Consider the following 14015-nt stretch of genomic DNA (forward strand, 5'->3'; position numbering starts at 1 on the left):
GCAGCTTGGCCACCCCCTGGGTGCCTCCGCTCGAGTCCCCATTCGGACCTCCTGGTGGTGCCACCAGGGTCAGCTTCTGGGAGACTGTGGGCTTCTTGGCTGCCGAGCTGGGCACGGGCCGGCTTGTGGACTGCCCCGTGGACGAGGGCTGCAGCCCTGGGAGCAAGTTCCCGGAGGAGGAGGAAGAGGAGGAAGAGGAAGAGGAGCAGCTTGGGGCTGGTGGACCCACAGAGGCGGAGCTGGTGGCCATGGCCGCGTGCTTGGAGCCAGAGCCAGCATACGAGCTGCCCTTGTAGGACGAAGAGGACTGCGGCAGCCCCGCCGAGCTGGCTGTGTGCTGCTTAGCTGCGTGGCTCAGGGAGGCAGTGGACGAGGCCGGGCCCTTGTGGGCACTGCTGCCGCTGGAGGCCTGGGCACCCGTGGATGGAGAGGCTGGGACAGAGTGGGGGCTCTGGCCTTTGGTCATGGTCTTTACCAGCTGGAGGAGAGGGCGGGGGCACTGGGAGGAGAGGGCCTTGGGGCCTTGGAGCTTGGTGACGAATGGAGCTGGGGGCGTGAAGTTGCTCTTCTGCGGCTGTGCACCTGCGTGGAAGATTTTGGCTGGGGGGCCAGGTCCTGGCGCTGCTGCTGGAGGCCCATGGGAGGGCCGGGCCCCACTGTGGTACTTGGCTTTAGGTGGGTGCGTCTCTGGCAGGCTCTTGCTGAGGGCAGGCTGGCCAGCCAGCTCCTTGTAGCCCGAGCCCTCTGCCTTCTTCTCCTGGGAGGGCTGCCCCAGCGCCAGGGCCTGCTCTGCCAGGAAGTTGAGGGGGGACTGCAGCGAGCTGGCAGACGGCGCGGCGGGAAGTCCAGGCTTCACAAAGTGCCGCTTCTCTTCCGAGCATGACCCACTGCCGGTGGCCTTTTCCGCTGGCGCCTTGGCGGGCACGGGCAGTGTGAAGTCGACACTTCCGCCAGCTCGACTGTTGAGCGCAGCCAGCTCCTTAGACACAGCTTCCAGGGAGGGGGCTGGGCTGCGGAGGAAGTCCTCGTCCAGGGAGTCGTCCAAAGTGATGGGCCCAGTGCTGGGTAGGCTGCCAGAAGCCTGCGGGGAGAGCTCCCTTGTGGCAGCCCCGGTGCCTATGCTTGCCCCCAGAGGGTCCGAAGTGCCACTAATCTGGCCTGTGGGAACAGACACCTTCTTATCTGGCTTGGCAGACGGTTCCTAGAAGAAGGCAGAGACGTCCATCCTTAGAAGGAAGGAAGGTTAGCGCAGGCCTGCTGTGATGTACAATGCAGCTACACGGCCAGGGCACTGGCTGGCCCACAGGTCTGCTCAGCCCTAGCATGCCGGCCTTCGTGCAGGCTCAGCTGGGTGTGCCCGACTGCAGTCAGCATATGGCGGCATGTGTCATTCTCTTACTCCATCACCTGCCTTGCCTGCTGCCCCAGCCTACCTGGGTCTAAAGGGCAGTGGCTCTCGGGGGCAAGAGTGGATTGTCCCTGGCGGCCCTGTCAGGCACTACTGGTGGGAGCCTGGCCTGCCTTTGCTCCTGGGCTCTGCGGGGGCTCAGGATGGGCAATATCTTTGGGGGTAAAACAGCAGTGTTTGTTACACTGAGCTTTCAAGGAGCCACAGTAGTACAGTGGGCTAAGTGCTGTGCTGATAACCAGAAGGTTGACAGTTCCAACCCACCAGCTCATCTGTGGGAGAGGGATGAGACAGTCTATTCTCCACTCTTCTGTTCTGTCCTGGAGGGGATGTTGTGAGCCAGCAGACTGGGCAGCAGGGTGGTTGGGGTGTGGGTTCTAGAAGGTTGATCTACACAGAGGGTCCCCCTCAGGTTCATCTTTTCTCCCACCACCTGCAGGGTACACCCCAGCCACCTTCCCTCCTGGGCAGCTCTAGGCTCTCTTTCCCAGAGCAGGCCAGGGAAAGGTTCCCACCTGCAGAGCATTCCTGCCACAGACTCTCACCCTGGAGCTATGCTGGGAGTCTTGAGCAGCAGGCCTGCAACTCTCATCTCTGTCCCCTCCTCCTGAGGTCCCCAGCAGGCCACACTGTGTCAGTGGAGGTGGTGGTGGTGGGTGTATGGGCGTGTGTGTGATGTGTGACAGGAGCGAACAGGCAGACTCACCTTCACCTTGATTTTAGAAGGAGCCATGACCTTCTTCTTGGCCCTGTTCAAAGCAAGGACACAGACAGGTTAGAGGGGCCGGCCACACACAGAGACCAGTCGGCTGCTGTCCTGAGATGACTACCCCTCACTCACAGGATTGATGTCAGGTGCCCATGACCACGCCGGCTCTCCTTGAACAGAGTCCTGGGGGAAGAGGACACAGCGTGAGGCAGGGACCCCAGAAGACTGGCAAAAGTCCTGGCAGGGCTGTGCAGCCAGCCTCAAAGCCATGTCCAGTCTCTACCAAGGAAAGTGATGGCCGCCAACTTATCAAGGCCATACCCATCTCCCCCCGCCCCCAGAAGCAACAGCACCCTATGCTGTTCACTCTTGTCCAAGAGGGAATGTGGAGTGGCAACAAGTGTCACCATTAGGAAAGACAAGGCTCCAAACCACAAGGAGCTCCAGCTGTGTGTGTGTGAGAGAGAGAGAGAGAGAGAGAGAGAACAGGAAACCAAGGCCCCTGAGGTAGCTGTCAGCAGTTCCCAATTCTACAAAGAGGCTGCCCTACTAATTGCCAACAAGACATTCCCAGATGGGTCCCTGTCCCCGCTCCAATTGTGGCTAAGATGGGGAGGAGGGATGGAGAATGACTAAGCCCAGGCCCCCAGGGATGCTGGCGACATGATTACCCTGGGGGACACAAGAGCAGCGGCAGCCCCTGCCTGTTCCCCAGTGCCCAGGTCCTCACCTGGCCTGCATCCAGCCTTTGGGCCAGAGAGGCTTGACCTCGGCATCCAGGAACGCCTTCACGAAGTCCTCCCAGGGCTGGGCCTTGTGGCTCCTCTCCGGGTCATAGCTCTCCAGCTTTGCCCTCACCACCTGACACAGCAGCTCCCTGAGGGGGGCCAACGTCAGAACCCTCCAAGCTCAAGCGCACAGGGCCCACCTGGCCCTGCCTCCCACAGCACCCCCACCCCACCAGGGAGGCACCTGATCTCATCACTCCACTGGAACTTCTTGCGGGGTCCCATGAGCCGCCGGCCCCCACGCTCCTCGTCGTCATCCTCGTCTGAGCAGACCCGTTCCCGAGGGTCTCTGTCCTTCTCCTCACCCAGCATCCTGGAGGAGTACAAGCAAGCAGGGCTGAGGGTCAACGTGTGCCAACTGCCCTCTCCCACAATGGGCTCTCCAGACCCAACCATGAGGATGTGCAGGCAGCACAAGAGTTAGGGAGGCCTCAAGAGGCCACATGCAGTGCAGAGATGAGGGAGGATGGGGCAGTGGGCCCTTACTTGGCCACCTTGGCTTGTGTGTGTGCCTGGCATTCATCCTGGTACTTGGACATCTGCTCCGGCATGGCCCTGCCAATGGCCTCCTTCAGCTTCTGCAGTGGCTCCCTCAGACGCCCGCCCTGCAGGGCAGAAGACCACGAGTCAGATGAATATGTCCCTCCTTCCCTCCCTTGGGGCCCCTACTGCCCGGTCACCCACCTGCTCATGGAGGTGGAGTCTTCTGGCACGCCGAAGCAGGGCATCCTTGCTGCAGGGCAGCATTGAGGCAAGGTAGGCGTACACCCCTGAGCGGACCTGGCTGCTCAGCCCCCGAGTCTGCACCTCTATGCTGGAAGGCAGAGCAGCGTCAGGGGGTAGGCGGCCCACCCAGGCACCTCCAAGCATTAGGTACCCCACCCGGGGAGGGGTGGAGACAGAGGCAGGTCAGACCTTGCATCTTGGTCATGTGATAAAACCAAGAGACCAACCCCAAAAAGTTTTCTCAGCATGGGTCTGCCCTCAGCTGGTCAGGGTGGTAGGGTGCACATGTCTGGGAAGGCAGAGCCCTTCAGAAGGAGAATAGACAGGCTCAGGGTACCCCAAAGCCTGCAAAAACGCTCCCAAGGAGAGTCTTGGGCTGACAAGAATGACTTTCCCACTTACCGACACCTTGTTTCATTGGTGATCAGAGCTCAGGGCCCCTCACCCTTCTGCCCTCCTCATCCTGGTTACCATGTCTTTCATGCATCCTCCGCAAGCCCGCGAGTCCTTCTAAACCCAGGGTCCAAGGCCAGCACAGACACTCGCAGGCCTGCTCATTTGCTAAATATCCCCAGGTCTAGACAACTGCTCTAAGAAGTGCCTGCTCCTTGGTGGTGGCGCCACACAGCACAGCTCGGAGCAGAGCTGGCGCAGCTGCTGAAATCAGACACGCTGACCTGGGCCTGGGCTTTGCCTTCTGGCCCATGCAGTGCCCTGCTGCTCTCCACGCAGAAAACCCACATCCTCACAACTGGACCAGGAAGCAACATCGTGATACACAGAGCAAAGACCCGTTCAGGATTCCATTCTACGTGGATCCACTATCAACACTCCTGGAGGCAGCTGTCAAAGAATTCAACTGTGCACTTAGACTGCATCAGGCAAATCTGCTGCACAGCCCTCTTTCAAGTGCTGAGAGCAAGGACGGTCACTCTGAGGACGAAGGTGCACCTGACCCAAGCCAAGCTATCCTCATCCACCTCATATGCCCATGCAAGATGAGACTGAATAAGGAAGCCCCAACAAGGACGTGATGCCTTTAAAGGACAGTGGTGAAGAACAAGGAATGTACTGTGGGCTCTCAGAAGAACTAGCCGATCTGTCTGGGAAGAAATACAGCCAGATGCGCCTCAGAATCAAACCTTCCTCTCACTTCTTTGGACATATCAGGGACCAGGCCCTGGAGAAGGACACCATGTTTGGTAAAGCAGAGGGACAGCAAACGAGAGCAAGGCCCTACACAAGTGGGCTGCAACAACGGGCTCAACCTAAGAACAGTTGTGAGGCTGCGGTAGGATCGGCGGTGGTTCCTTCTGTAACACGTAGGGTTGGGGTGAGTTGCTATGAACTGGAACCAACCTGATGGCACCCCCTCAGACACCCAGTTGCAACAGTGCAGTGCTCTTTGTGGGAGACATGTGGCTTAGGAGGGTGTGAGCTGGCCAGGGGAACAGAATGGAATGGCCTGAGGGGGACCGAGCTGTCTCTTACTTTTCTGGGTGCCTTGAGATGGCAAACAACACCTGTCCTGCTTGCTAAGGGCTAATCTTCCATTGTGTTGTCATGGCTTCTGCAGCCCAGGCCTGATAAGGCCTGTCATTTCCCCGAGACAAAGAAAAGGGGGGCTTTAACAAAGTGGATTAGACAGTAATGGGAGAGAAGAGTCTGGGTGTTAAAATGAGAATGACAGGCCATTCTCACATTCACCTGGACCTGTGCCCTTCTTGGGGCCTGCCCCTCCAGCAAGAGACAAGGCTTTCCCGCCACTCAAGGCCTGCGGTCTCTTCATAAAGACCGCGCCTCTTCATCGTATCAGAGGATGGGGAGATGTGCCTTGCGCACTGAGTCCCCCACACGTTGATTATAGAGCTAACTGAAAACAACACCAAATAACAAAACTGAGTACTTATTTTTTTAAGGTATAAACAATGGAATTTGTCCCCAAGTTTTTTAGGCCCCCTCGTATTTCATGTCCCTTGTCAAGGTCAGTAGTTCAAAGTCACTCCTTGGGAGAAATGAGGCTGCCTGCTCCTATAAAGATTCAGTCTCGTAACTCACAGGGCCAGTTCTTCTCTGTCCTATCGAGTAACTATGAGTCAGAATTGACTCGAGGGAGATGAAGGAGGTGTGGTGCTTTTTAATAAGAAATCTTCCTCCTGAGCAGCAGCTGATGGCTTCCAACCACTGACTTTGTGGTCCAAGGCTGAGTACTTCACCATTGTTCTGCCAAGGCTCTTTGAAATCAAACATCAGTAACAGCTCTCGCTCAGTGTTTCCCAAAGTGGGCAAAACCCCCCTGCCCCCCATGAACAACCCAGGGGAAGCTGCAAAAGCAGATATCTACACTTTATCTTGGATCCTGGGCTATAGTACAAACACTTTTAAGTTGCAGGATGGGGTACAGGGGTGGGGTAAGTTTGGGGCCCACTACTCTGTCTCCCTGGGTGGTCTACACTCGCTCCACAGTAGGACCTGTCACTCTTCACCTGGTCTCGCTCCCACCTCCCCTCTGCCTGGGCAAACAAACAAAAGGTACTCACTCTAACAGGATGCCGTTGATGCCCTGGATGATGGACGTCGGCCTGCTCTCCCCCTCAGCGGCCCTGGCAGCCTGGGTCATCAAACAGGGACATCCATTAATGCACCTCCACACACCCATAGGCAGCGGAGCCAGGAAGACCCTTGGCACCGCCACCCCCCCCCCCCCCTTAACTCTGTCTGCCCTGGTTCCAGGCACTCCACAAACCTCCGACTCACTCCCAGGCTACTCAAACAGGGTCAAGGCAGAAGCAGAGTGGAAAGAGAATGGAAATGCTCTAAGGATGCCGGGAAGCCCTCAGCATGATCTGGAATTCCCATCATCATCGAAGAGTTTCCACAGACCCAAGAGGTAGACAAGCCCCACCCCACCCACCAGGTGTAGGGAGTGAATGATAGGCAGCACTGGGGGACATAGTTTCTTCGAAAAGTCACCACCTACTTCTGCTACATTGCAGACGCTCCCCTCAGCCGGATTCAAACACACCGATCGGCCTACCCCACCTCCCATAGAACACCTGACGTAGAGAAGTCAGAAGAAGCTTGAAGCAAGCAAGTCCCACCTCAGCCCCTCTCCAACCCCACCCCATAAAGCAACCCAAACCATGACTAACTAGACAATTCCAACTCAGTCACCCAACAGGGGGCTTTCTGGGACTGTCAAGCATTATGGGAACAGACCACCTCATCTTTCTCTGGAGGAATGGCTGGAGGGCTTAAACCATCAATGCCGAGTAGCACCTAACCCTCAGTGCCACCAGGGCTCCAGCCAAACAGCAGACAGGTCTATAATGAGGGCAGTTAACACGAGGGAGGGTCACATACTCTAGAGTCAATGCCACGACCCTTTAGCACATGTTGTGCTGACCCCCAACCATAAAAGTATTTTCATGGCTACTTCATAGTTTTCCTATTGTTATGAATCGTAATGTAAGTATCTGATATGCAGGATATATTTTCACTGTTAAAAAATTGAACATAATTAAAGCATAATGATTAATCACAAAACAATATGTAATTATATATTGTGAAATATTTCTAGGTTTTCCAATGGTCTTAGGTGACCCCTCTGAAAGGGTTGTTCGACCCCCAAAGGGGTCGCGACCCATAGGTAGAGAGCCGCTGCCCAGGAAGGGAACGCGTCAGTCCTTGGGCAGAGCAAAAAAAGGCAGGATGGGTGTGGACATGGAGGAATGGACAAAGGAAAACATGGGGAAAGTGGGGTAAGGGATGGCACATTGTGGGATTGGCAATCAATGAAGCAAAATGCGTCTGAATTATTAGATGGGAAACTGATCAGCTCTGCAAACCTTCACATAACTCACAATAAAAAGGGAAAAAAAATGAATTTTATTTTAAGTGGCCCTGGTGACACTCATGCTGCAGAGAGGGCTAAGAACAGTCGGCCAACGCAAACTCCGGAGTTGCTGGTCTGAAGGCTCTGGGCAATCAGATTTGATGGGCAATGATGATGGCCAGCAGGGGCCAGTGCTGTCTAAGCCGCTGACTCAGCCCCTCAGTCTCCCTGAGGTCTCTTCTCTTGGCTCCTCCCTGATGGCCCCATCTCATCTGTGACCCGGCTCAGAGTTCTGTTGCCTCACTGCTCTGCATATCCAGGCTAACCCACACCTGCTCTTTCTCCACTGGGGGACCAGGAAGCATGCTCGCAGACCCCCAGCCCTTTTCAGCCCCCTGGCTTCCTAATCCAGAACCCGGCAGGGGGGCTCTTCCTACACCTAGAGGCAACCCCAAAGGTAAGCACTTGGCTTTAAGGGAAGGCCCAGCCAGTCATCCACTCCAGCCTCTTACCTACCCCAGATCCCAAGGATCCTGCCACTCACCCATCCCAGACTCGGTGCCCTCGCTGAGGGTTGCTGACCCCTGCACAGTCTGACTCTGTTGGCTTCCCCCAGGGTCTCTCTGACTTCCTGAGATTGAGACTGCCTGGCCATCCAGCTGTCTGTCCATCTGCCCGCTTTGCTCAGCCCTCAGGCAGCTGTCTATGGACTCGGGGGGCACTCAAACCTCATCATGGCCATCACTCACAGAACTTAAACCCAGAGGCAAGCGCACAGGTGGGCAAGTGAGCAGCTATCCATGAAGGGGAGAAGTCTAACACAAAGCCTCTAAACACCGCACCTCCCCCGCCCCAGGAAAAGGCGTGCTCCAGTCACACTTCTGATGTCAAGAAGTGAAGTCATTTCTTGAGCCAATCTCCTGGCTCCAGACTGCCCATGGACAGATAAAAGGGATGGACAGATGAAGGAAGGGGAACCAGACCCTCAGCCATTGAGTCGATTCCGACTCGTTGTGACCCTGCAAAGGGTTTCTCAGACCACATCTTCACTCACAGGCACAGACGGTCTCATCGTTCCCCCAGGAAGCAGTTGGTGGGTTTGAATTGCTGACCTTGTGGTTAGCAGCCCAACACTAACCCATAGCACCATCAGGAAAAACTCCTGGTGGATGGAAAGGGAAGGTTGTGGGGTTTCTTTTCATCGGCTACTCTCTTACACCTTCAGCAGTATCTCGGTTTTACCTTGGCCAAAATCAGAATGTACTGGACTCAGGACTTGAGCTGGAGCAGAAAGAAAATGGAGCCACCCTTGTGCTCAGGCCCAGAAACACCAACCGGTACGTCTCCGAGGCCCTGAGGACATCAACCCACTCACACCCACAGCTGTCTTAGAATCCGGCTGTATTTTTAGGTAGCAGCTATTTCTCTAATATACCTGAAGCATCATAACTAGATGGTCCTTTATAGATGATTTTTTTCCCCCTACTAGAGCCTCTGCAATTGCGTACAATTTGAAGGCCGGCTTATATATCGAAGAGAATTAGTTGCTCAAAAAGGGTACTCCACATGAGCTTAGACACACAATGTACCCCAGAATCTTCTAGAAGTCAGTGAGGCCCTTCAACCCCAGAATGAGGTATCTGGCTCTAGGGATTGCTTATGGATTGGTCCAAAACAAGGCAGGGAATGAACACACTAAATGCCCCCAATTCTGTTCGTTTACATCACATTTTTATGGAAAAAAAAAAAAACCTGTTATTTTAGTGAGCCAAGAGACCCCCTTCCTCATCAATACCTTTATGCGCAGGTGTGGGTATTTCTGTGGGTGTTATATGCATACAATGCGGTCCACTTAGCCAGCTTCTCCTTGGGCACAGCTCGGCACCATCCTCAGAACCTTGTGCTGTGCCCGGGGATGCTGCACAGGCTCACACCTGGTGAGCTTATTCTTTCTCACAGAGATCAAACAGGTTGGCTCTCCCCACCACCCCACACCTGGGCCTTATTGTCTTCTCTCCCCCTGTGGTACAGGTGGTCCTCACTCACTGCCATCAAGTCCATTCTGACTCACTGACCCCATGGGAGAGCGTTTCTACAACTGTAACTCTTGATGGGAGCAGGCAGCCTATCTCTCGCAGAACAGGTGGTTTTGAACTGCTCACCTTGGAGTTAGCAGCCCAACCACTACCCCACTAGGGCTCCCACAGGTGGTATACGGGGTCTGAAAATGGGCAGGAGGGTTAGCTGGGAGAAGTGGCAGGGGGTTAAGCAGCCCAGGGTTGCTGCTGCTTGACCAGAGTCACCAGCAGAGCAGGGTCACCTGTGTGGCCACCAAACCGCACTAAGAAAGCCCCAAGTTCTCTCAGCCCCTGCACCTGCCCATGTGCCAGACCCAAGACCCTGGCAGTGCGCAGTTAGAGGGAGGTCCTGAGGCCCTGGGACCAGGCCAACAGGTGTCCACCAAGATGCCCTCTCAGAAGCCCCTCAGGCACACTAAAGTTTTGAAATTTGATTATCAAAGTTAAGTCTCTTCCCGTCCGTAAGTCCTACGAAGAAAGTTTTCCTGCCAGGAGCAGATAATGCAGCAGAGCAGAGACGGCGGGAGCGCTGGGGTCAGCAGCGACTGCCTGGGGACGGCAACTAGTGCCCCACCCCTCCGGGCCACAGATCAGGGTGGGGACATTGCAGGCTCCTTGGGGGACATTGCAAGGTCGTAGGGCCTTGCAGCTTCTGTGCTCAACCTCCCTGTGCCAGCTGCGGCCTACAACAGCCCAGTGAGGGGAGAGGCCTGGCTAGCCAATGCAGCCACAGGAGCAGCCTGGGGCAGGGCAGGGAGGCCACCTGGGGCAGGTCAGGAGCAGCCTGGGGCAGGTCAGGGAGGTCAGGTCAAGTGACGACCTGTCAGGGTGGGCTTCTGGATAGCGAAGGACATGTACCAGGGGAGCAAGTGATATTCGTTCTCACCTCGGGGCAAGACTCAAACGCTAACCAACGGCCTCATCAAACAGAGCAAGTCGAGGAGGGTAAAGAAGAAGAGGAATGAAAAAATAAAGCGAGAAACACGTAGCACTGCTAATCTCAGAGGAGTCGAGTTTAATTTACGTTGGAAGCAAAACGCAATGTCCATTGAGACCTAGGACGAGGCTCCTTCTGAAGGAGTCAGAGAGCCCCGGCTCTGGGAAAAGGCCATGCTTGTGTCCGGTTGCCTCTTCTCCCTGGAGACTCCGGTCCCAGAGCCCTCACGCCCAATCGGGGAAAACACTCACTGCATGGGGGCTTCATACCTCTAGGCCCCTGGTGTGGCACTAAGTCACTTTCCAAATTAAGCCTTCTTTTTAAGCAACCATTAAAAATGATGAGGGCTTGGTAATAATATTTATTAAGCAAAAGGAGCAAGGAGCAAGTTATACACAACTATAATTACAACCGCATGAACACACATACAGAGACCAGGCAGGGAGAGACAGCCTGAAAAGCATTCACAGGTCAGGGAGGGGGAGGAGCCGTTTCCACACTTTCCATCCCAGCTCCCAGAGTTCCTCAGTGCCACTAGGGGCGCATGACTAAAGTCTCCACCTTAGAAGGCAGAGTGGAGCCTTCCTGCACCTCCTGCGAGCAGCCCTTGGCTACAGGTCCCCAGCCCCTAGCTCCCTGAGGCCCATGCAGAGCAGAACTGGGCCAAGAAGTGGAGGATGTTTGCTAGCAGCCACTCAGGAAGCAGCCTCTGGAACTCAAGGTTTCTTGCTTTCCAGCTCTGGACTGGTATGAATGTCGCTTCGCTTCCACTCAATCTGCCCTCGTCTCCCCCCAGACAGGGCCACCCTGCGTCTTAAGTGACCCAACTGGAACCCAGTCTGTGGAGGGACGGGGGCCTGTCCAGGAATCCTGTCTCAACTTTTCTCTAAAAAGGGACTGGTTCGTGTCACAAAGACCTTGCTTATTTAACAAGTCCTGCAGAAGCGACAAAACAATTTAATTGTAAACCATTAGGATGGAAAAGAACAAGTAGTAACTTTAAACAGCAAACCAACCAACCAACCAAGAATTCTGACAGCAAATTCTCATTTGAAGGGCTTCAAAGAGTCTGTGAAAGAATCATCTTTTCAATCCATTTGCTGGGAGGTTTCTGAAGCCCCACTGCACACACAGACACGCCAAGCCCAGATTCCGTGTCTGCTATCTGTATACACAGGAGGCCTGGTGGCACAAGGTCAGCCATTCAAAAAACACCAGTTGTACCTCAGGAGAAAGATGATGAGTCCTACTTGGAAACCGACAGGGGCAGTTCCACCCTGTCCTACTGGGGCGTTGTAAGTCACAATGCACTGGATGGCAGAGTGAGTGTGTGTGTGTGTGTGTGTGTGTGTGTTATTTTGAAATCTATATAATTGGGAGTCTCTGACGTGGCAATGTTGACCAAAAGCCATCACCATCAAAGTAACTGCATGTACCCTGGGCTGCAAAGGTCCACAAAGGTGTGCTGCAGCTCTGAGCGACGTGGTTTAGACGCTTCATCATTTGAGTTGGGATCTCTTGGGGAAGTGAGACAGGCAGGCATAGCAGTGGCTCCTCGCCAGGACCCTCACGCACAAGCCGGTGCAGGCAATCCTGGTGTCAGAGGCGCGCAAGGCCCCAGGGGTATGCCTGGTCAGGCACCACTGCTCCCAAGGACACATGGGCTCTCACTACCCCACCTCGGAGAGTCTGCTGCAGTGGCTGCTAGATTCTCAAAGTGGTGGCAAGTTGAGGTCACCCTTGTCTGTGTTACAACTTAGACATCTCTGCACTCACTCCATAATATAAACAGTATGCCAAGGGTGGCCGCTGAGACCTAGTGGCATGAAGCACACACAGTGACATGAGTTAGATGCACACCATGCTTCTGTCAATTTCCAAAACCTTCCAAAGAATACTACAGCCTTTGTGTGCAGCTTGCTGCCTCTGCCCACTGCCCACGGGAGCACCAATCTGGGCAGAGAGAGAGAGAGCAGCTCAGCAGGAGAGGGAGAGATAGACAGGCAGAAAACAGGAGAGAAAACCTCCCTAGAAGAAAGCAAAATTTTCCAGGAGTGAGGAACCCAGTTGGGTCTGCCAATGAGGCCTGGGACAGGAGAACGAAACTTAGGGACCTGTCCCCCAGGGCTAGGATGGGCCCAAGGAGGAAAGGCCTGCCCGCTAACAGCCAGCTTGCTAAGGCGGCCTCCTCGGGGCCCAGGTGAGCTGTAGTGGGGAACCAGTGTCCATCTGCCCAGCAAAACTCTTCGAGGAGAGCCCGGCCACACGCTGTCACCGTACCTGAGCCAGCTCCTTAATGCGCTTCTCCAGGGGCGCGGGCAGGCCTTCGGGGAGGGATGAGGGCGGCCTGAGTTCCGGGTCCGGCCCCACCCCGAGGGAATCACTCTCGTCATCAGTGTCCCCGAAGGGGCTTCTCTCTGGAGACTCGCTGAGCAGCTGCTCCAAGTCCAAGTCTGTCAGTGCGTCCATGGCAGTGGCTGCCTGCAGCAGGTCGTTGTCAGACGTGGAGCCAAAGAGGGACAGCAAGGGGTCAGTGGTGGCCTCCAAGTCCCGCAGACTTGGCGCCTCCGTGGGGGGTACCGCTGATGCCACTGTGGGCTTGTGCTCCTCGTCTCTCTTTTTCTGTGCCTCTTTCTCCTTCTGGAACTTCTTCAGCATCTCCTTCACGCTCAGCGCCCCGGAGTACTTCTTCTTCTTCTTCTCCTTACTGGCATTGAGGGCTGTAAAGCTGCCAGACAAGGACCTGGTTAGGAGGACCTCGGGGCACCCTTAGAGGGGCAGACACGGGGGCTTCACCCCACTCCCAACACCAGTTCCCACCCACCCCTCATGGCCCTCCTCCTCTGACCGCCCCAGCGGGCCCTGCTGCCCAGGGGTTCTCCCATCAAAGCAGCGGCTGCCTCTCACCCAGTTTTGGAAAACTTGGACTTTTTTGATTTCTTCTCCTTGTCATAAGTGTCGTCTTTTTTTTTCTTCTTTATCTTCTCACCACCTTCCTTCAACTTCCGCTTCTGAGGATTACAGACAAGGCAGGCTCAGGAATGAGAGACCCCCACCACAGCACTGGCCGTGCCCCACCTAGCTGTGCTCCACACCGGCCTCCTCTCCTTCCCGTCAGTCCTTGGACTCAGAGTCCCAGCACCACTCAGTGGCTCCCTGCTAGCCAATGTCTTCTGAGACCCTGAGGCCTGCACTGGCACAGGGTGCTCTACAGACTGAGAGGCGGCTTCCCCAGCAGAATGTTTTGCATGAAATGACTGGAGGGTGGACGTGCTCTCACGGGGCTGACAGCTCTGGGAAAGGAAGAAGCCTTCTACGTGTGCACAAGAGGAATACAGTCCCTCATCCATTCCCTTCCCTGACCCCCAACCCCACTGAGATCACTTCCAGAAATGATCTCTGCTGGCCTGTGCAGATGCACATAGCACAGAAACAGGGGCAGCTGAGCTAAGCACCCCACCGCCATGGTCTCTAGAGCCAACCTGCCCTGCACCCAGTCATGCAGGAAGCTGCATTTCCGAGAACAAAGAGTAA

General features: G+C 55.3%; 1 protein-coding gene across 1 annotated transcript in view; it reads right to left on the minus strand.

The window, feature by feature from the left end:
- Positions 1-14015, minus strand: part of UBN1 (ubinuclein 1) — a 33832-nt gene that overhangs the window by 12062 nt on the left and 7755 nt on the right. Inside the window, exons 6-15 of the mRNA XM_075528029.1 lie at positions 13389-13492; positions 12762-13209; positions 6172-6242; positions 3590-3719; positions 3392-3510; positions 3090-3218; positions 2848-2994; positions 2250-2300; positions 2115-2157; positions 3-1201 (exon numbers count right to left, since the gene is read on the minus strand). Coding sequence (XP_075384144.1) covers positions 3-1201; positions 2115-2157; positions 2250-2300; positions 2848-2994; positions 3090-3218; positions 3392-3510; positions 3590-3719; positions 6172-6242; positions 12762-13209; positions 13389-13492 — 2441 coding nt within the window. The remainder of the gene's footprint in view (positions 1-2; positions 1202-2114; positions 2158-2249; positions 2301-2847; positions 2995-3089; positions 3219-3391; positions 3511-3589; positions 3720-6171; positions 6243-12761; positions 13210-13388; positions 13493-14015) is intronic.

The sequence above is a fragment of the Tenrec ecaudatus genome, chromosome 12 (assembly GCF_050624435.1).
Source record: "Tenrec ecaudatus isolate mTenEca1 chromosome 12, mTenEca1.hap1, whole genome shotgun sequence".
NCBI classification, from domain to species: Eukaryota; Metazoa; Chordata; class Mammalia; order Afrosoricida; family Tenrecidae; genus Tenrec; species Tenrec ecaudatus.